Source organism: Somniosus microcephalus, chromosome 30 (genome assembly GCF_052327205.1).
Source record: "Somniosus microcephalus isolate GS21.2 chromosome 30, FLI_Smic_1.0, whole genome shotgun sequence".
Lineage (NCBI taxonomy): Eukaryota > Metazoa > Chordata > Chondrichthyes > Squaliformes > Somniosidae > Somniosus > Somniosus microcephalus.
In genome coordinates, this window is record NC_141016.1 from 19,127,546 (window position 1) to 19,141,292 (window position 13,747).

At 47.2% G+C, this 13,747-nt stretch overlaps 1 protein-coding gene across 3 annotated transcripts in view; it reads left to right on the forward strand.

Moving 5' to 3' along the window:
* Positions 1-13,747, forward strand: part of LOC147097984 (disintegrin and metalloproteinase domain-containing protein 9-like) — a 141,373-nt gene that overhangs the window by 36,203 nt on the left and 91,423 nt on the right. For all 3 annotated transcript variants that reach the window (XM_085971177.1, XM_085971178.1, XM_085971179.1), the window contains exon 2: positions 10,082-10,197. In XM_085971177.1, the coding sequence (XP_085827303.1) occupies positions 10,082-10,197 (116 nt within the window). The remainder of the gene's footprint in view (positions 1-10,081; positions 10,198-13,747) is intronic.

The window sequence follows — 13,747 nt, forward strand, 5'->3', positions numbered from 1 at the left end:
CCTTGGACGGCGCCACCAGCTGGCCGCCCAGTGTTACTTCATGAGTCATGATAAGATTCATGACACTTGCTGCCTCAAGCTTACATAAGCCACTCCAAGTGTTAAAGGTAAATAGAAGCTCCTCCTTCCCCCTTCTGCACCAAATTCCTACTCTCGCCAAATTCTAAACTTCCCACTCTGTTCACGATCCACTCAGTTAACGATGCGATCTGTGGTTCTGCTCTGTGCTCCAGCAGAAAGCGGTAAGCCCTATGATGCACCGCGATCTCGTATAAACCAACAACCATGATGGTGGCCACCAACTGGGTTGAAGTTTCCTGTGCGTCATTTGCCGTTTTGAAATGCCAACCTAGTCTAGCCTCACATATAATATTTTTGTGTTTGATGGATGTGCACAAGTTGGTTTTGATGCGTTCAAATAGATGCTCCACCCAATCTTAAAACAAAATTTTGTTGCCTGACCTGCTGAGTATTTCCAGCATTTGCTGTTTTTATTTAGGATTTCCAGCCTCTGCAGTGTTTTGATTTTGTATTCGTGTTTAATTCACTGCCGCTTCTCTTCTAGGAATGCCTACCTTGAAGAAGTTCTGCCCTGCTCTCTGACGAGATTTCCGTTTGTCTCTTTCACCTTGTTCATCTTCATTGCTTTCTGTTTCCCTTCTCGTGTTTGACCATCTCCTTTTGCTTTGTACTATTACACCTTCTGTCTTTTAATCTCTCCTGCCTTCCACCCTATCACAGACCTTCCCTTTTGTTCTTTCCTCCCCTCCTCCCCTTTCCCTGCCTCCGCACTTGTTTAAAACCTGTTACATCTGTGACTTTTTCCAGTTCTGACGAAAGGTCATCGACCTGAAATGTTAACTCTGTTTCTCTCTCCACGGCCTGACCTGCTGAGTATTTCCAGCATTTTCTGTTGTTGTTTCAGATTTCCAGCATCTGCAGTATTTTGCTTTTGTGTTAAAATTGAAATGATGCCTCACTGAAGTCATATAAGAACATAATAATAAACAGGAGCAGCAGTAGGCCATTCGGCCCCTCGAGCCTGCTCCGCCATTCAATAAGATCATGGCTGATCCGATCTTGGCCTCAACTCCACTTCCCTGCCCGCTCCCCATAACCCTTCGACTCCCTTATCGTTCAAAAATCTGTCTAGTTCCACCTTAAATATATTCATCCTGCACTTGTACTTTTCCCAACTGGGAAAAACAGTCGCCTTTGTCGTTAGTACTGGAAGGGCAGGTTTGCCTGGCTGGCTGTTGATTCACTGAAATTGTTGTTTTGAACTTCTGTGCCAAGTGTTATGACCTGTGGTGAAATCAGTGGCACAACCCAGGAAGATGTGGCTCAGAGGCCAGGCCATTCCCAGGGGTGGAGTAAGCGCTGGTAATGATCTTATCAACCTCGCGGGCCAGTTGACGGAGGTTTGTGAACCTCACTCAGGGAATAGAAAATAGGCTCCAAGAGGAGAGAAAATAAACATGTTTGTGTACATGTGTAGGTGTTTGCGGGAAAAAAAGAGATGAATTGTGCTACTGAGTCACTTGAATCCATTTCTCTTTCACCACAAGACAGTCTTTGTAATAATTCTCAACAAATGAAGAAAATGTACAATTATCCTGTCGAAAGAAATGTGCTGTCGACAGACTCTGCAAGACCCTTTATGAAATCAGTAAGACACTGAAAAAATTCATGTAACGAAGCACAATAACGCTACCAAATCTGAAGGGTTTCTACAAACAAAGATTTTATTCTTCAGTCCGCAGAGTGCAGTGTTTATGAGACTTGCTGAAAGCTTTATGCTATTGACATTTAAAGGAAAGGGAACAAAGTAGGTGCCAGTGAAGCTGCGTGAGAACATTAGATTAACTTTCTTCAAAAAAAAAGGTCATGTTCAAACTTTGAACATGCTCTGTGCAGCTTTCTGGTTTTTACAGCAGCTAAGCTGGCAACTGGGTCTGTAGACTTTTTAACACCTGCCTTGTCTTTTCTATGTTGCACATTCTGCTGTGCCGCTGACAACCTCTCTGTTAGCGGACGCCGCTGCACTGAAGTGTTCCTTGTGAGGCGAGTGTCAACTGGCTATTCCTGTGCAGGAGGCATCGCCGCCGAGCCCAATCTTGAAGTCCTCACGCTCATAGAAAGAAAGACTTGCATTTATATAGTGCCTTTCACGACCACCGGACGTCTCAAAGCGCTTTACAGCCAATGCAGTACATTTTGGAGTGTGGTCACTTTTGTACTGTGGGAAACGCGGCAGCCAATTTGCGCACAGCAAGCTCCCATAAACAGCAATGTGATAATGATCAGATAATCTGTTTTTTAAGTTATGTTGGTTGAGGGATAAATATTGGCCAGGACACCGGGGATAACTCCCCTGCTCTTCTTTGAAATAGTGCCGCGGGATCTTTTACGTCCACCTGAGAGGGCAGGCGGGGCCTCGGTTTGACGTCTCATCTGAAAGACGGCACCTCTGACAGTGCAGCACTCCCTCAGCACTGCACTGGGAGTGTCAGCCTAGCTTTATGTGCTCAAGTCCCTGGAGTGGGACTTGAACCCACAACCTTCTGACTCAGAGGCTACCCACCGAGCCACGGCTGACACTCATAGTTCAAGATGGGGGTCAGAGGATGGCGTTCGGGAGCGGGAGCCCCGGGCATATCTATCTCCACCCCTCCCCCCATCAATCCTGGGGAGCGATGTTCAATGCTGTTGCCCGTTACGATGTCCCTGGCTGAGATTGGCTCACTCCTGACAGATCTAAGAAGTGTTCTAACATGGGTGGGACGTGAACATTTCCTGCTGTCTAATTAACGTTTACTTCTGTCACAGAATATTTTTGCTGCAGCTTGGAATTGGCTAACTGTCTCTTTGCACTCACTACCATCCTAAAACAGAACTTTTTTTTAACGATAGCTGATGAGGGAGAGCGATGTCAAGTTGTGTTATGGTGGGCAGCTGCTAAGAAAGAGCTACAACATGGGAGGGCAACCCAGCCCCTGCATACGGAAATAGCCTGTTTCAGAGTGGCACTGGCCTGGTAGGACATCGACTCCCTATCCCCTTGGCCAGGAACGTTGTAGGGAGCAAAGAAACCCAAGGAGGGAACCCTTATTTTTAAAGGGCAGGATTTTCATTGGGCCGTGGAGACGGGATTGGAGGCGTGTGGGGGGTTAAAATCCTGAACTCGGGGGTCCTGAACCCATCCCGCACCCAACCCGCCTCCATGCCAGTTTCAAAGGAGGTGGATACCCGCCCTGCACTGGGACCCGCCTCCCCGAGGCGGGAAGGGATTAGTGCCAATTAACTGCCTGTTAACAGGTAGTTAACAGGCAGTGTTTAGCCTAATCCCTATTTTTAATGTTGAAGTGTGGGATTCCTGATGGCTCCAAACCATGCCAAGTTAGAGGTGGCGGACCGTTGGGATGAAGGGCTTGGAGGGGTCGAGATGTCCGGTGCTCAGGTGAGTGATGGGTGCATGAGTGCAAAGGTAAGTGTGTTTGGTGTGTGTAAAGTGTTTAAAGAAGTTTTACATACCTTTACTTACCTTTACAGCCTTCCTTCCTTCAGGTCTCGGGAGTCCCTCATCTCACTGGCACAGAAAGCAGAATGGCCGCCAGCTGTCAAAAATTGCAGCATTCAGCTTTCTGTTCCAGGGAGATCTCTAAATCATCCTGAGAGGAAGGAATTAACTTAGGGTACAGATTGTCAGTGTTTGATAGCTTCAAACAGCTGTGAAACGCTGATATTTCATCTGTCAAAAGGTCTTGACAGATGAAATTTCAATCTGTGATGTCACCTGTTGCCGCTGGGCGGGCTCAACAAGGTCAATCAAGTCAAAATCGCGTGGGTTGGCTAGAACTCGATGGAGGCGGGACTACAACCCCGAAAGTTGTAGTCCCGCCTCCTACCCGACTCCTCAATGAAAATCCAGCCCAAAGTGTCTTATCCTTAATAATATCAAAAAGCTTTAAGTTAAGCCCTTTTAAACATGATTTCCTGTCCAGATCTAGACTGAACAGTTGCTAAGATCTTAGTTGGCTTCAATTGTAATGTCAAAGTCCATTTTTTTACTCAATTGTGAAAAGGATGAGAGTACATTGACATCTATACTTTATGAAGCCATTGTACCTGTTGTTTGCAAAGTGCTTGTGGGAAGAGTACGTTTATACATCCAGTTTTCTTGGAATGAATGTGTTTGCACTGGGAGCTGTGTGGGCCCAGGGGTTAAGGCCGCTCGTTTGGTTCTGGTTACTGGAGATGAGTTGGGTGTGCGATGGGGTGGAATGCTCTGTTTTCTAGGTCCAGGTAGTTTCTAAGAATTTACTATATGTTAGAAAATGTTCGAGGACCAAGTTCTACATTCTGATTTGAACATTAGAAAAAAGTGCCAACGTCTTTGATTTAATAATTGCATTGAATAAATAACTCTTCTTGCTGTCTAACGGGGAAGGAGAAAAATAGATCATTCAAATAACTCTTCTTGCTGTCTAACGGGGAAGGAGAAAAATAGATCATTCAACCCATGGCGTTTCGTCTCCTTAAAGCCATTTATGTATTTTGTGGTTCAAGAGAGAGAGTTTCATGACTGATAACCCCCATCCCCCCATCCCCCCCATCCCCAATCCCCCCATCCCCCAATACCCCCATCCCCCAATACCCCCATCCCCCCATCCCCAATCCCCCCATCCCCCCACCCCCCAATCCCCCCATCCCCCAATCCAATCCCCCCATCCCCAATCCCCCCATCCCCCAATCCCCCCCATCCCCCAATCCAATCCCCCCATCCCCAATCCCCCCATCCCCCAATCCCCCCCATCCCCAATCCCCCCATCCCCCAATCCCCCCCACCCCCCAATCCCCCCCATCCCCAATCCCCCCATCCCCCAATCCCCCCCATCTCCAATCCCCCCATCCCCCAATCCCCCCCACCCCCCAATCCCCCCCATCCCCAATCCCCCATCCCCCAATCCCCCATCCCATCCCCCCCACCCCCCCAATTCCCCCCCCACCCCCCAATCCGACCCCCCCCACACCCCCATCCCCGTCCCATGTTTACATATAAAAAGCGTAGTGCTCCTCCCTTTAGGGCGATTTTAACTTCTTCTGCCCGGTGGAAACTGGGCCATGTACTGTTGTTTCTTCATAGAAACATAGAAGATAGGAGCAGGAGTAGGCCATTCGGCCCCTCGAGCCTGCTCCGCCATTCAATGAGATCATGGCTGATCATCCAAACTCAGTACCCTGTCCCCGCTTTCTCCCCACATCCCTTGATCCCTTTAGCCTTAAGAAATATATCCAACTCCTTCTTGAATATATTTAATGAATTGGCCTCTACTGCCTTCTGTGGTAGAGAATTCCACAGGTTCACCACTCTCTGGGTGAAGAAATTCCTCCTCATCTCAGTCCTAAATGGCTTACCCCTTATCTTTAGACTGTGACCCCTGGTTCTGGACTCCCCCGCCATCGGAAACATCCTTCCTGCATCTAGTCTGTCTAATCCTGTTAGAATTTTATAAGTTTCAATGAGGTCCCCTCTCATTCTTCTAAACTCCAGCGAGTATAAGCCCAATCGACCCAATCTCTCCTCATACGTCATTCCTGCCATCCCAGGTATCAGCCTGGTGAATCTTCGCTGCACTCCCTCCATGGCAAGAACATCCTTCCTCAGATAAGGCGACCAAAAACTGCACACAATACTCAAGGTGTGGTCTCACCAAGGCCCTGTACAACTGCAGCAAGACATCCTTGTTCCTGTACTCAAACCCTCTCACTACGAAGGCCAACATATCTTTTGCCTTCTTAACTGCCTGCTGCACCTGCATGCTTACCTTCAGCGACTGGTGCATAAGGACACCCAGGTCTCGTTGCACTTTTCGCTTCGAGGCTGTCTTAAAGCTGGGAGGCTGAAGCGCCCGCCTGACTCGGGCAGGAGCCTCGCGAATTTGTGCTAATCAGGGTTGGCCGCGGACGCCCCGCTCAGTAGAAGCTGTCGGACCAGAAGCAGAGGCACTCCAAGTTTAAAAAAAAATGACTTCATTTTGTGGGGCCAGGAGAAACACTCCACAAAAATAGCATGGGTCACTGCTATCCCGGGCTCTCCTCCTTCCCATTTTCCCCGAAACCCTCGAATGGCCAGGCAGTTCGATATATAGCGCCAACCCAAACTTGGCAAGCTGCCCCTGGGTGCCCGTTTTGGGGGCAGGCGATTTACCAATTCTATCTGACCGCCCTGGAGCTAAAATTCCCCCTTTAATTTCTTCATCTGTTTTTTCTTTTGCCATCGCTCTGGCCATCCTGCCTGGGATCAAATGACTTTGAACACAGTGGCTGCGCTGCAGAGTGAGAGGCCTCCAGTGCTGATAGGGGTCATTTAAAGTTCAGGCTGGGGTGAATCGAAAGCATGACCTAAGCACGTGAGCTGAGCATGCCACGCGCATTTACTGCACGCACTATCCAGCTCTGAGGACTGGCAGTGGTCACAAAGACCCGGTAAAAATCCAGCTGCACGGCTCCACAGATCCGACCAAAGTGGCGCTGCCGTAGCCAGCTGCCCGAGGCCCGTCGGTTATGGGCTGGCAGCAATATCACAGTAGAGAACTGGCTCTAGATATCATTTTGGTTTGTTTGGGTGTGGTGCTGACCCACGGTTTCATTGCTGAACTGTGAACGTTTTTTACTTTTCATACAAATTGCAACACCACAGTGGGAACGCCAGCACTGCAGCGACAGCAACGGTTCAATAAGGTGGCCAATCGATCACCACCTCAAGGCAACCAGGGGTGGGCAAGAAATGTGACCTTGCCAGTGTTCCCCACATGCTGGGAACAAATAACAAGAAACAGGAAGAGACCATTCATTCCACCGTGTCTGTGCTAGTGTGAACTCTTGAACTTCAATTCCTTTTAAATATCGTTTTAGCCTCAGTAGCCTCTTGTGGTAAATCAGTCATGTTCTAGTAACCCCTGTGTGGGTGGAGGAAGCCAACTTCTAACTTCCTTCTTCTGGTAATAATCGTCGATCCTTGTTACCGACTCGCCAACCAGTCAAAACAATCTTTTGCTATTTAACCCCTCGAACCTTCAATTTTATTCTAACAATGGGAGTTTTATAAGTTAAAAATGGTGAAAGTGGTGAGGGTTAACACTGATAATTGTTGGAGTCACTATAGGGTCTAGGTCAAATAGTGACTCTTGAGTCGTGCAGCAACCTTCAAATGTACTTAGCAGCTTGTCAATGTTTCCATTAAAGCATTTTTTGGAAACTTTCCCAATGCGGTTTGACTCAAAGTGTCTCTTCAATCCTTGGCAATATTTGGACAGGTTTCTTCAGCTGAAAAACCAAGGTTATTTTGCAGGGCATGACCAAGTTGATGAGAGTTAGAGGAGAAGGTAAGGTAAATCAGGAAGTAGCGAGTTGGTCCTGCCATTGTGACAAAAAGGAATGGAGAGGAGAAGAGAGCCAAAAATGGAACTGTCGGTATCAGGACATCAGTTGGTCTCTTATCTCAGAGAAACCAAATATTCGTCACACTGTGTGTTTGAAGCAAAACAGATTAATTTTACATTAAACTCCAGCCCAGTTATAGGGGTGATTAACATAAGCAGAAATAAATCCTAAATGCCAGAATGAACATGGTTCAGTCTTGGATGTGACTAAGAGTAGCAGAATCCAAGCCCTGCAGTCACAGATGAACACTTGTGCCAAACATTCTTCAAGACAATGTCCTTTTAACTCTTGGTGCATGAGCAACAGTGTTTACTATGGTGTATGTAACCTGTTCCACCTTAAGAGAACTACCTTAAGAGATGTACTACTTTCTCTTGGCTGCTGTATACTGTAATACCGGTGGTGACCACACTGGTATATAAACGTTGTGTAGGGATTTGCTGGGCAGTTCAGCCCTGACCTCCGAATAGTAAAGACCTGTTAAAAGTTATTCTTGTGGTCTGTGTCCAGTGATTTATAATAAGCATAACTGGGACACACAGACTTAACATTTACTATGGTATGACTTGCAGTTGGATGGGTATTCCCCCATGTTCTTGCTCAGGCCAACATCCCCAGCATCGAAGCTTTGACCACGCTCAATCAGCTCCAATGGACGGGTCACATTGTCCGCATGCCCGATATGAGACTCCCAAAACAAGCGCTCTACTCGGAGCTCCGGCACGGCAAGAGAGCCCCAGGTGGGCAGAGGAAACGCTTCAAGGACACCCTCAAAGCCTCCTTGAAAAAGTTTTACATCCCCACCGACACCTGGGAATCCCTGGCCCAAGACCGCACAAAGTGGAGGAGAAGCATCCGGGAAGGTGCTGAACACCTCGAGTCTCTTCGCCGGGAGCAAGTGGAAGCCAAGCGCAGGCAGCGCAAGGAGCGCACGTCAACCCAAGCACCCCACCCACCCACCCCTTCAACCACCGTCTGCCCCACCTGTGACAGAGACTGTAGGTCCCGCATTGGACTCATCAGTCACCTGAGAACTCATTTTTAATGTGGAAGCAAGTCATCCTCGGTTCCGAGGGACTGCCTAAGAAGAATTCCCCCATGCGTTACATTTATCCCACGGGCAAAATCACTTACCCAATATGACTGGTCATGGGATATTGCATGGAAGAATTTCTAGCTGTGTGAGTCCGCAAAGCTGCACAAACTTCTGAGAACAGAAATGAAAGGGGCTGCTCTTGCAGTGTGACACGATGGCCCTTTCCAAGTCCACATCAAATATTGGGTGACATTTGCATTTCTGGCCGTCATGTCTGAAGTATGAAGCACGTGGTAGCACATGGCAACAAGGACTTCTTTGGACTGATGTAGCTGAGAAATCCACTTGGGGACAGTGGCAAGTGGAGTCGATCTCGATAGAGAAGTTATGAATTGGGCCTGCTGCCTTTGACATGAAAAGCCGTCACTCTTATTGTGAAACTTAAAAAGTTGGAAGCTGTTAGGCACTTCGATTTTTTTTTAAAACTCTTCCCCCACACTTTTTGTTTTGCAACATTAGCAGTGTGATTAAACGCTGAACAGGAACTTGGAAATAAAGGGTGCTCTGTCTGGACAGCTGTTTTTTTTCAGTAAGTGAGCTGAGTGGAGTTGAATGTTCCTGTGATTTTGCAACATAGACTGCTTGCGGACTGTGGCAGTACAGTGACGGATGTGAATGGTTCATAAGAGCTGAAGGGACCAGGTGCGAGAAGGCCGGGACAGTGAAAAAAATGGCACTTTCATCAGGAATAACATTGTACTTAGAATAGCTAAGAAGAAAAAGACGTGCATTTATATCGCAGCTTTCATGACTTCAGGATGTCCCAAAGCGCTTTGCAGCCAATGAAGTACTTTTGGAGTGTAGTCACTGTTGTAGCGTAGGAAACGCGGCAGCCAATTTGCGCACAGCAAGCTCCCACAAACAGTAATGTGATAATGACCAGATAATCAGTTTTAGTGATGTTAGTTGGGGGATAAATATTGGCCGGGACACCGGAGCGAACTCCCCTGCTCTTCATCAAAATAGTGCCATGGGATCTTCCGCGTCCGCCTGAGAGGGAAGACAGGGCCTCGGTTTAACGTCTCATCTGAAAGACGGCACCTCCGACAGTGCAGCGCTCCCTCAGTACTGCATTGAAGTGTCAGCCTGGAATTTTGTGCTTAAGTAGAGGTTTCTCCACAACACTTAGGCATGACATATGAACAGGTAAAGACCCTCGGGTCCATCCAGCCTGTCCTACACAATCGCGATGCCTTGTGTATCACAATATATAAACTCTCCACCCCACCCGAAGCCATGTGATCCCCTGGGAGAGGCGAAAACCCTGATTAAAACACCCAGGCCAATTTGGGGGGGGGAAATCTGGGAAATTTCTCTCCGACCCATCTAGGCGATGGAAACTAGTCCAGGAGATCACTCCAAGCTTGAAAAAGGTTGATCAAATGATACATCGCTAGTTCCTAAGGGATTTAAAAAAACTTACATTTGGTTGCAATTTATGAACTGTGTTTTACAGAATAAATTTCTGTGTGAATTTTAATTGCAATGTTGTACTGTTCAACAGACACTGAATTTCATATTCTTGCTTTTTCTTCATAGATGATTTGCATCCAACATCCGACCAAACATCGAAGCTGTCTGCCTATGAAATTACAATCCCACGGCAGTTGACAGAAAGAGAGAAGCGAGATGCTGGCCTAGATCCCACTACTCAGGTATATTGGAAAATCATTGTGCTGGTTGACCATTCATCCGCCTGTCTGTACCAACTGTGTTGTGCAGTTTTTACTGGGGGGGAAAAAAATGAAGATTTATACCGGGCATTTTTTCTTGAGACAGGTTGCATAAACTTGGCTCGTATTCCCTTGAGTTTAGAATGTTTAAGGGTGATCCAATCAAGATATTTTAAAAGAGAAACCATCTCCTCTGATGGAGGCATCCAGAACAAGAGGGCATGATCTTAGCATTAGAGCTAGCCCACTTAGGAGTGAAATCGGGAAGTATTTTTTCCACACATAATAGTGGAAATCTTCGCCATTAGCGCCCCGAAAAAGTTAGCGCCCCCACGGCCGATTTTCCCAGGTAGCTCCTCGAGAGGGAGGAGGCACCCCGCGTCCCTCTTGGGGCACTGTGAGCCCGGCACTCAAGAGGAACAAAAATGACCGCCCACCACCTCCCCTTTAACTAGCGCCGCCCCGGCCGCAGGTAAGCCCCCCCTGACCCCGGTGGACATAGCGTCCGGCGGTAAGTCGGGGGGGGGGGAACGCCACCCAATATTACAGCTGGGGCACGAGCAGGGCGATGACGTCATTGCCGGCGGCGTTAACTGCTCACTGAATTTCGCGGGAGACGTTAGCGGCGCCGTGCCCAGGCGCTAGTTGATTTGCGCCCTGTTAGGGCGCTAATGGGAGGCGCAAATCAACCGAATTTAGCCCCCTAAGTGTCCCATGTCTAAGCTAACCTTTGTGTTCAAGGTCTTTGAACTTATTATTGTTACTCCAGTAAGTGCTCACCTCTCCCAGTTCAAGTCACTCCCTTTCAGTTCCTGCCCTGTCTGTACCATGAACAACATCCTGAGTGCCTGCAGAAACTCTTTTGTTGCCCCTGACATGAATCAGTCATTCATGAAAGAAAGACTTATGAAATAATACTGAGCAGCCTGCGGGTGGCGCTGTCCAGGGAGAGTATAAATACTCGGGCACGGGCCCAGCTTGCGCAGGACATTCTTAACAGGAACTAGTGAAGGACACAACTAGACCTCCATGTTGTAAAACAGTTGATTAAAGCTTTGTTTAACGCTTAGACCAAGTGCCTAGTAGTTTTCTTACGTCAGCCCCTTCTCATCTTTCTTGGTCTCTCTGCCACCTTTGACACTGACCACTCTGTTATCCATCTTGGTGTCACAGTTCTCTTGTGGTTCTACTCATACCTATCGTAATACAGTCTCAAAATCGTCTTAGTTTCTCCTCCTGTGTCCAGCCAATCATCTCTGGTGTGCCCAGGGCTCCATTCTCGGTCCCCTTCTATTAACGATTTACATGTTCCCCTTGGGTGATATTAACCACAAGCATGGAGTCAGTTTCCTCAAGTATGCCAACAATGTCCAGTTGAGTTTTCCACTGGCACGTTAATTTCGATTATTTTGCTGAATTTTTTGATGGCATGTTCACTGTAAAGTTCGGGATGAGGGAAAATTTCCTTCGGCTCAATGTTGGCAAAACCAAAGCCTTCTTTTTCGGCTTCTGCTCATACCTATTGACTCCCGCTTCAACTGCCTGCTCAGACTGAATCCAACATATGTAACCTTGTTTGATACTGAATTGAGCTTTTTATCCCACATCCACTCTAACAACCAAGACCATGTTATTCCACCTCCAAAACATTGCCCGATTACATTGCTACCTCCACCCCACTACCTTCACAATTCTAATTGATGCCATCGTAGCCTCAGGATGTTGCTATTGCTAAAGCCATATGGTGCCATAGCAAGCCAAACGCTGGAAGATCCAGGTTTGATTCTCCGTTTGTGCTGAGTTAGATGATCTCACCTGGTGGCAGCAGGCTGGGCTGGTGCCATTGACCTCAGCACCCCTGGAGTGGAGAGGGCAAAGATGAGCCACGGTTGGTGATTCTGATGGCTATCCAGTGATCCCTGCTGGAAAGATGTATGTCGAGTGAGGGCATGACTGAGCTTGGCTGTGATGTCACCTCCGTTCAATTGCCTGCCCAGTGGACGAGGGTGAATAATGGCCACTTGGTTGAGTGCTGCTGGCTCTAGTTGAACAATACCCCAGAAAAAGTCCTTCAAAAGAGAAGGAAGAAATGGTGGGGAAAGAAAATTGAGACTGGCGATGGCCATAAATACCCCATATACAGTGACATCCTGTTTTATTAATGTTATACATGCTGCTCAACTCTGATTCAAGTTTGTGTTGCAGCAGATGAGATACCTCTTGTGTTGCGAACGTTTGACAATGCGTTTCAAAATCTGAATCATTGGCCCAGAAATTCGGGTCGGGGGCTTCCCGCGGGTGCAAGCCCCCGATCTACACTTACCTAGCGTGCCGACAGTTGAGGCCTGGGCCTGCGTGCATTTCCTGTCTGTGGCCCGGTCCAGCTCCTGGCGCGCTGTGCTTGCGTGATCCAGCGGCGTAGTTAGTGCGATGCGTCGGCTGGGATCACGTGAGCACTGGGCAACCAATCGGAGGAGGGAAAAGCCCATTCATGAGTTTGACAGAAGGAACTGTCAAACTCATGAAAACTCCGGGCGCCCAAAACAGTACATAACCTTAAAATAAATTTGAAAAAAAATCACACTATTTAAATCAACTATAAATAACATTAAATAACTATTTTAAACAATAATTTAAATTTTTGAAAAAAATAATTTAATAAAAAATCGGGGCTAAAAATACACTTACCTTACTGTAAAGTATTTAAAAATAATAAACCTGTGGAAAAAAATGTTCCAATTTTAATTAATTGACCACTTACCTTTTAAAATGAAGCCCTTACGTCTGGTTTTTAAATGTGCAAAAAGTATAGGCCTTCTCGCACGGGCAAACCTGTAAAAAAAAAGCGGAAGTTCAACGCGCACGCGTTCAACCTCTGAACCCCTTGGTTCAGAGGATCAGAAATGCCGGTTTCCCGCGCATTCGTAGTGCATGCAAGAAACCGGCACTTCCATCGGGTCCACCCGTGAGTACTCCGTCCGTACTCACGCGTTGGGACCCGAATTTCTGGGCCAATGTTTTCTTCAATGTCATTGCATTGTGAACTTAATGATTTCCCAAACCCTCTGCTAATTAATATTGAAATCTTTCACGACACGGCCCCTCGGAGGTCTCCCTGTAGTTGCTGCATGAAACAATCTGACCTGGTCAACAAGACCCGTTGTGCTTCTGGCTGAGTCAATGAAACAATAGGAGGAAAAACTGACTAAAATTAAGGTATGCACTGTAACTTAAACAATGGACTGCATTGTTCAGCCCAGCAGATAAAGTCCCTAAGCCGTGGAATTTTGCTGGCCTATTTTCCGCTATGTTATCTTAGGAATTCATTCATTGTTTGCCACACAACCTTCGTCTGCAGTAAAAAAAATAAACTGGGTTTTATTACAAACATCCAAGCACTTCAAGCTGTTTTCATTTATTTATGGGGTTTTTTTTGTCGGTGCAGGATCCTATTGGGCTTGACCGTCATCCAGCACGCACATGTGACATTATAGCCCACCAGTTGGTGAAGTGCCTTGTGTGTTGCTCAAAG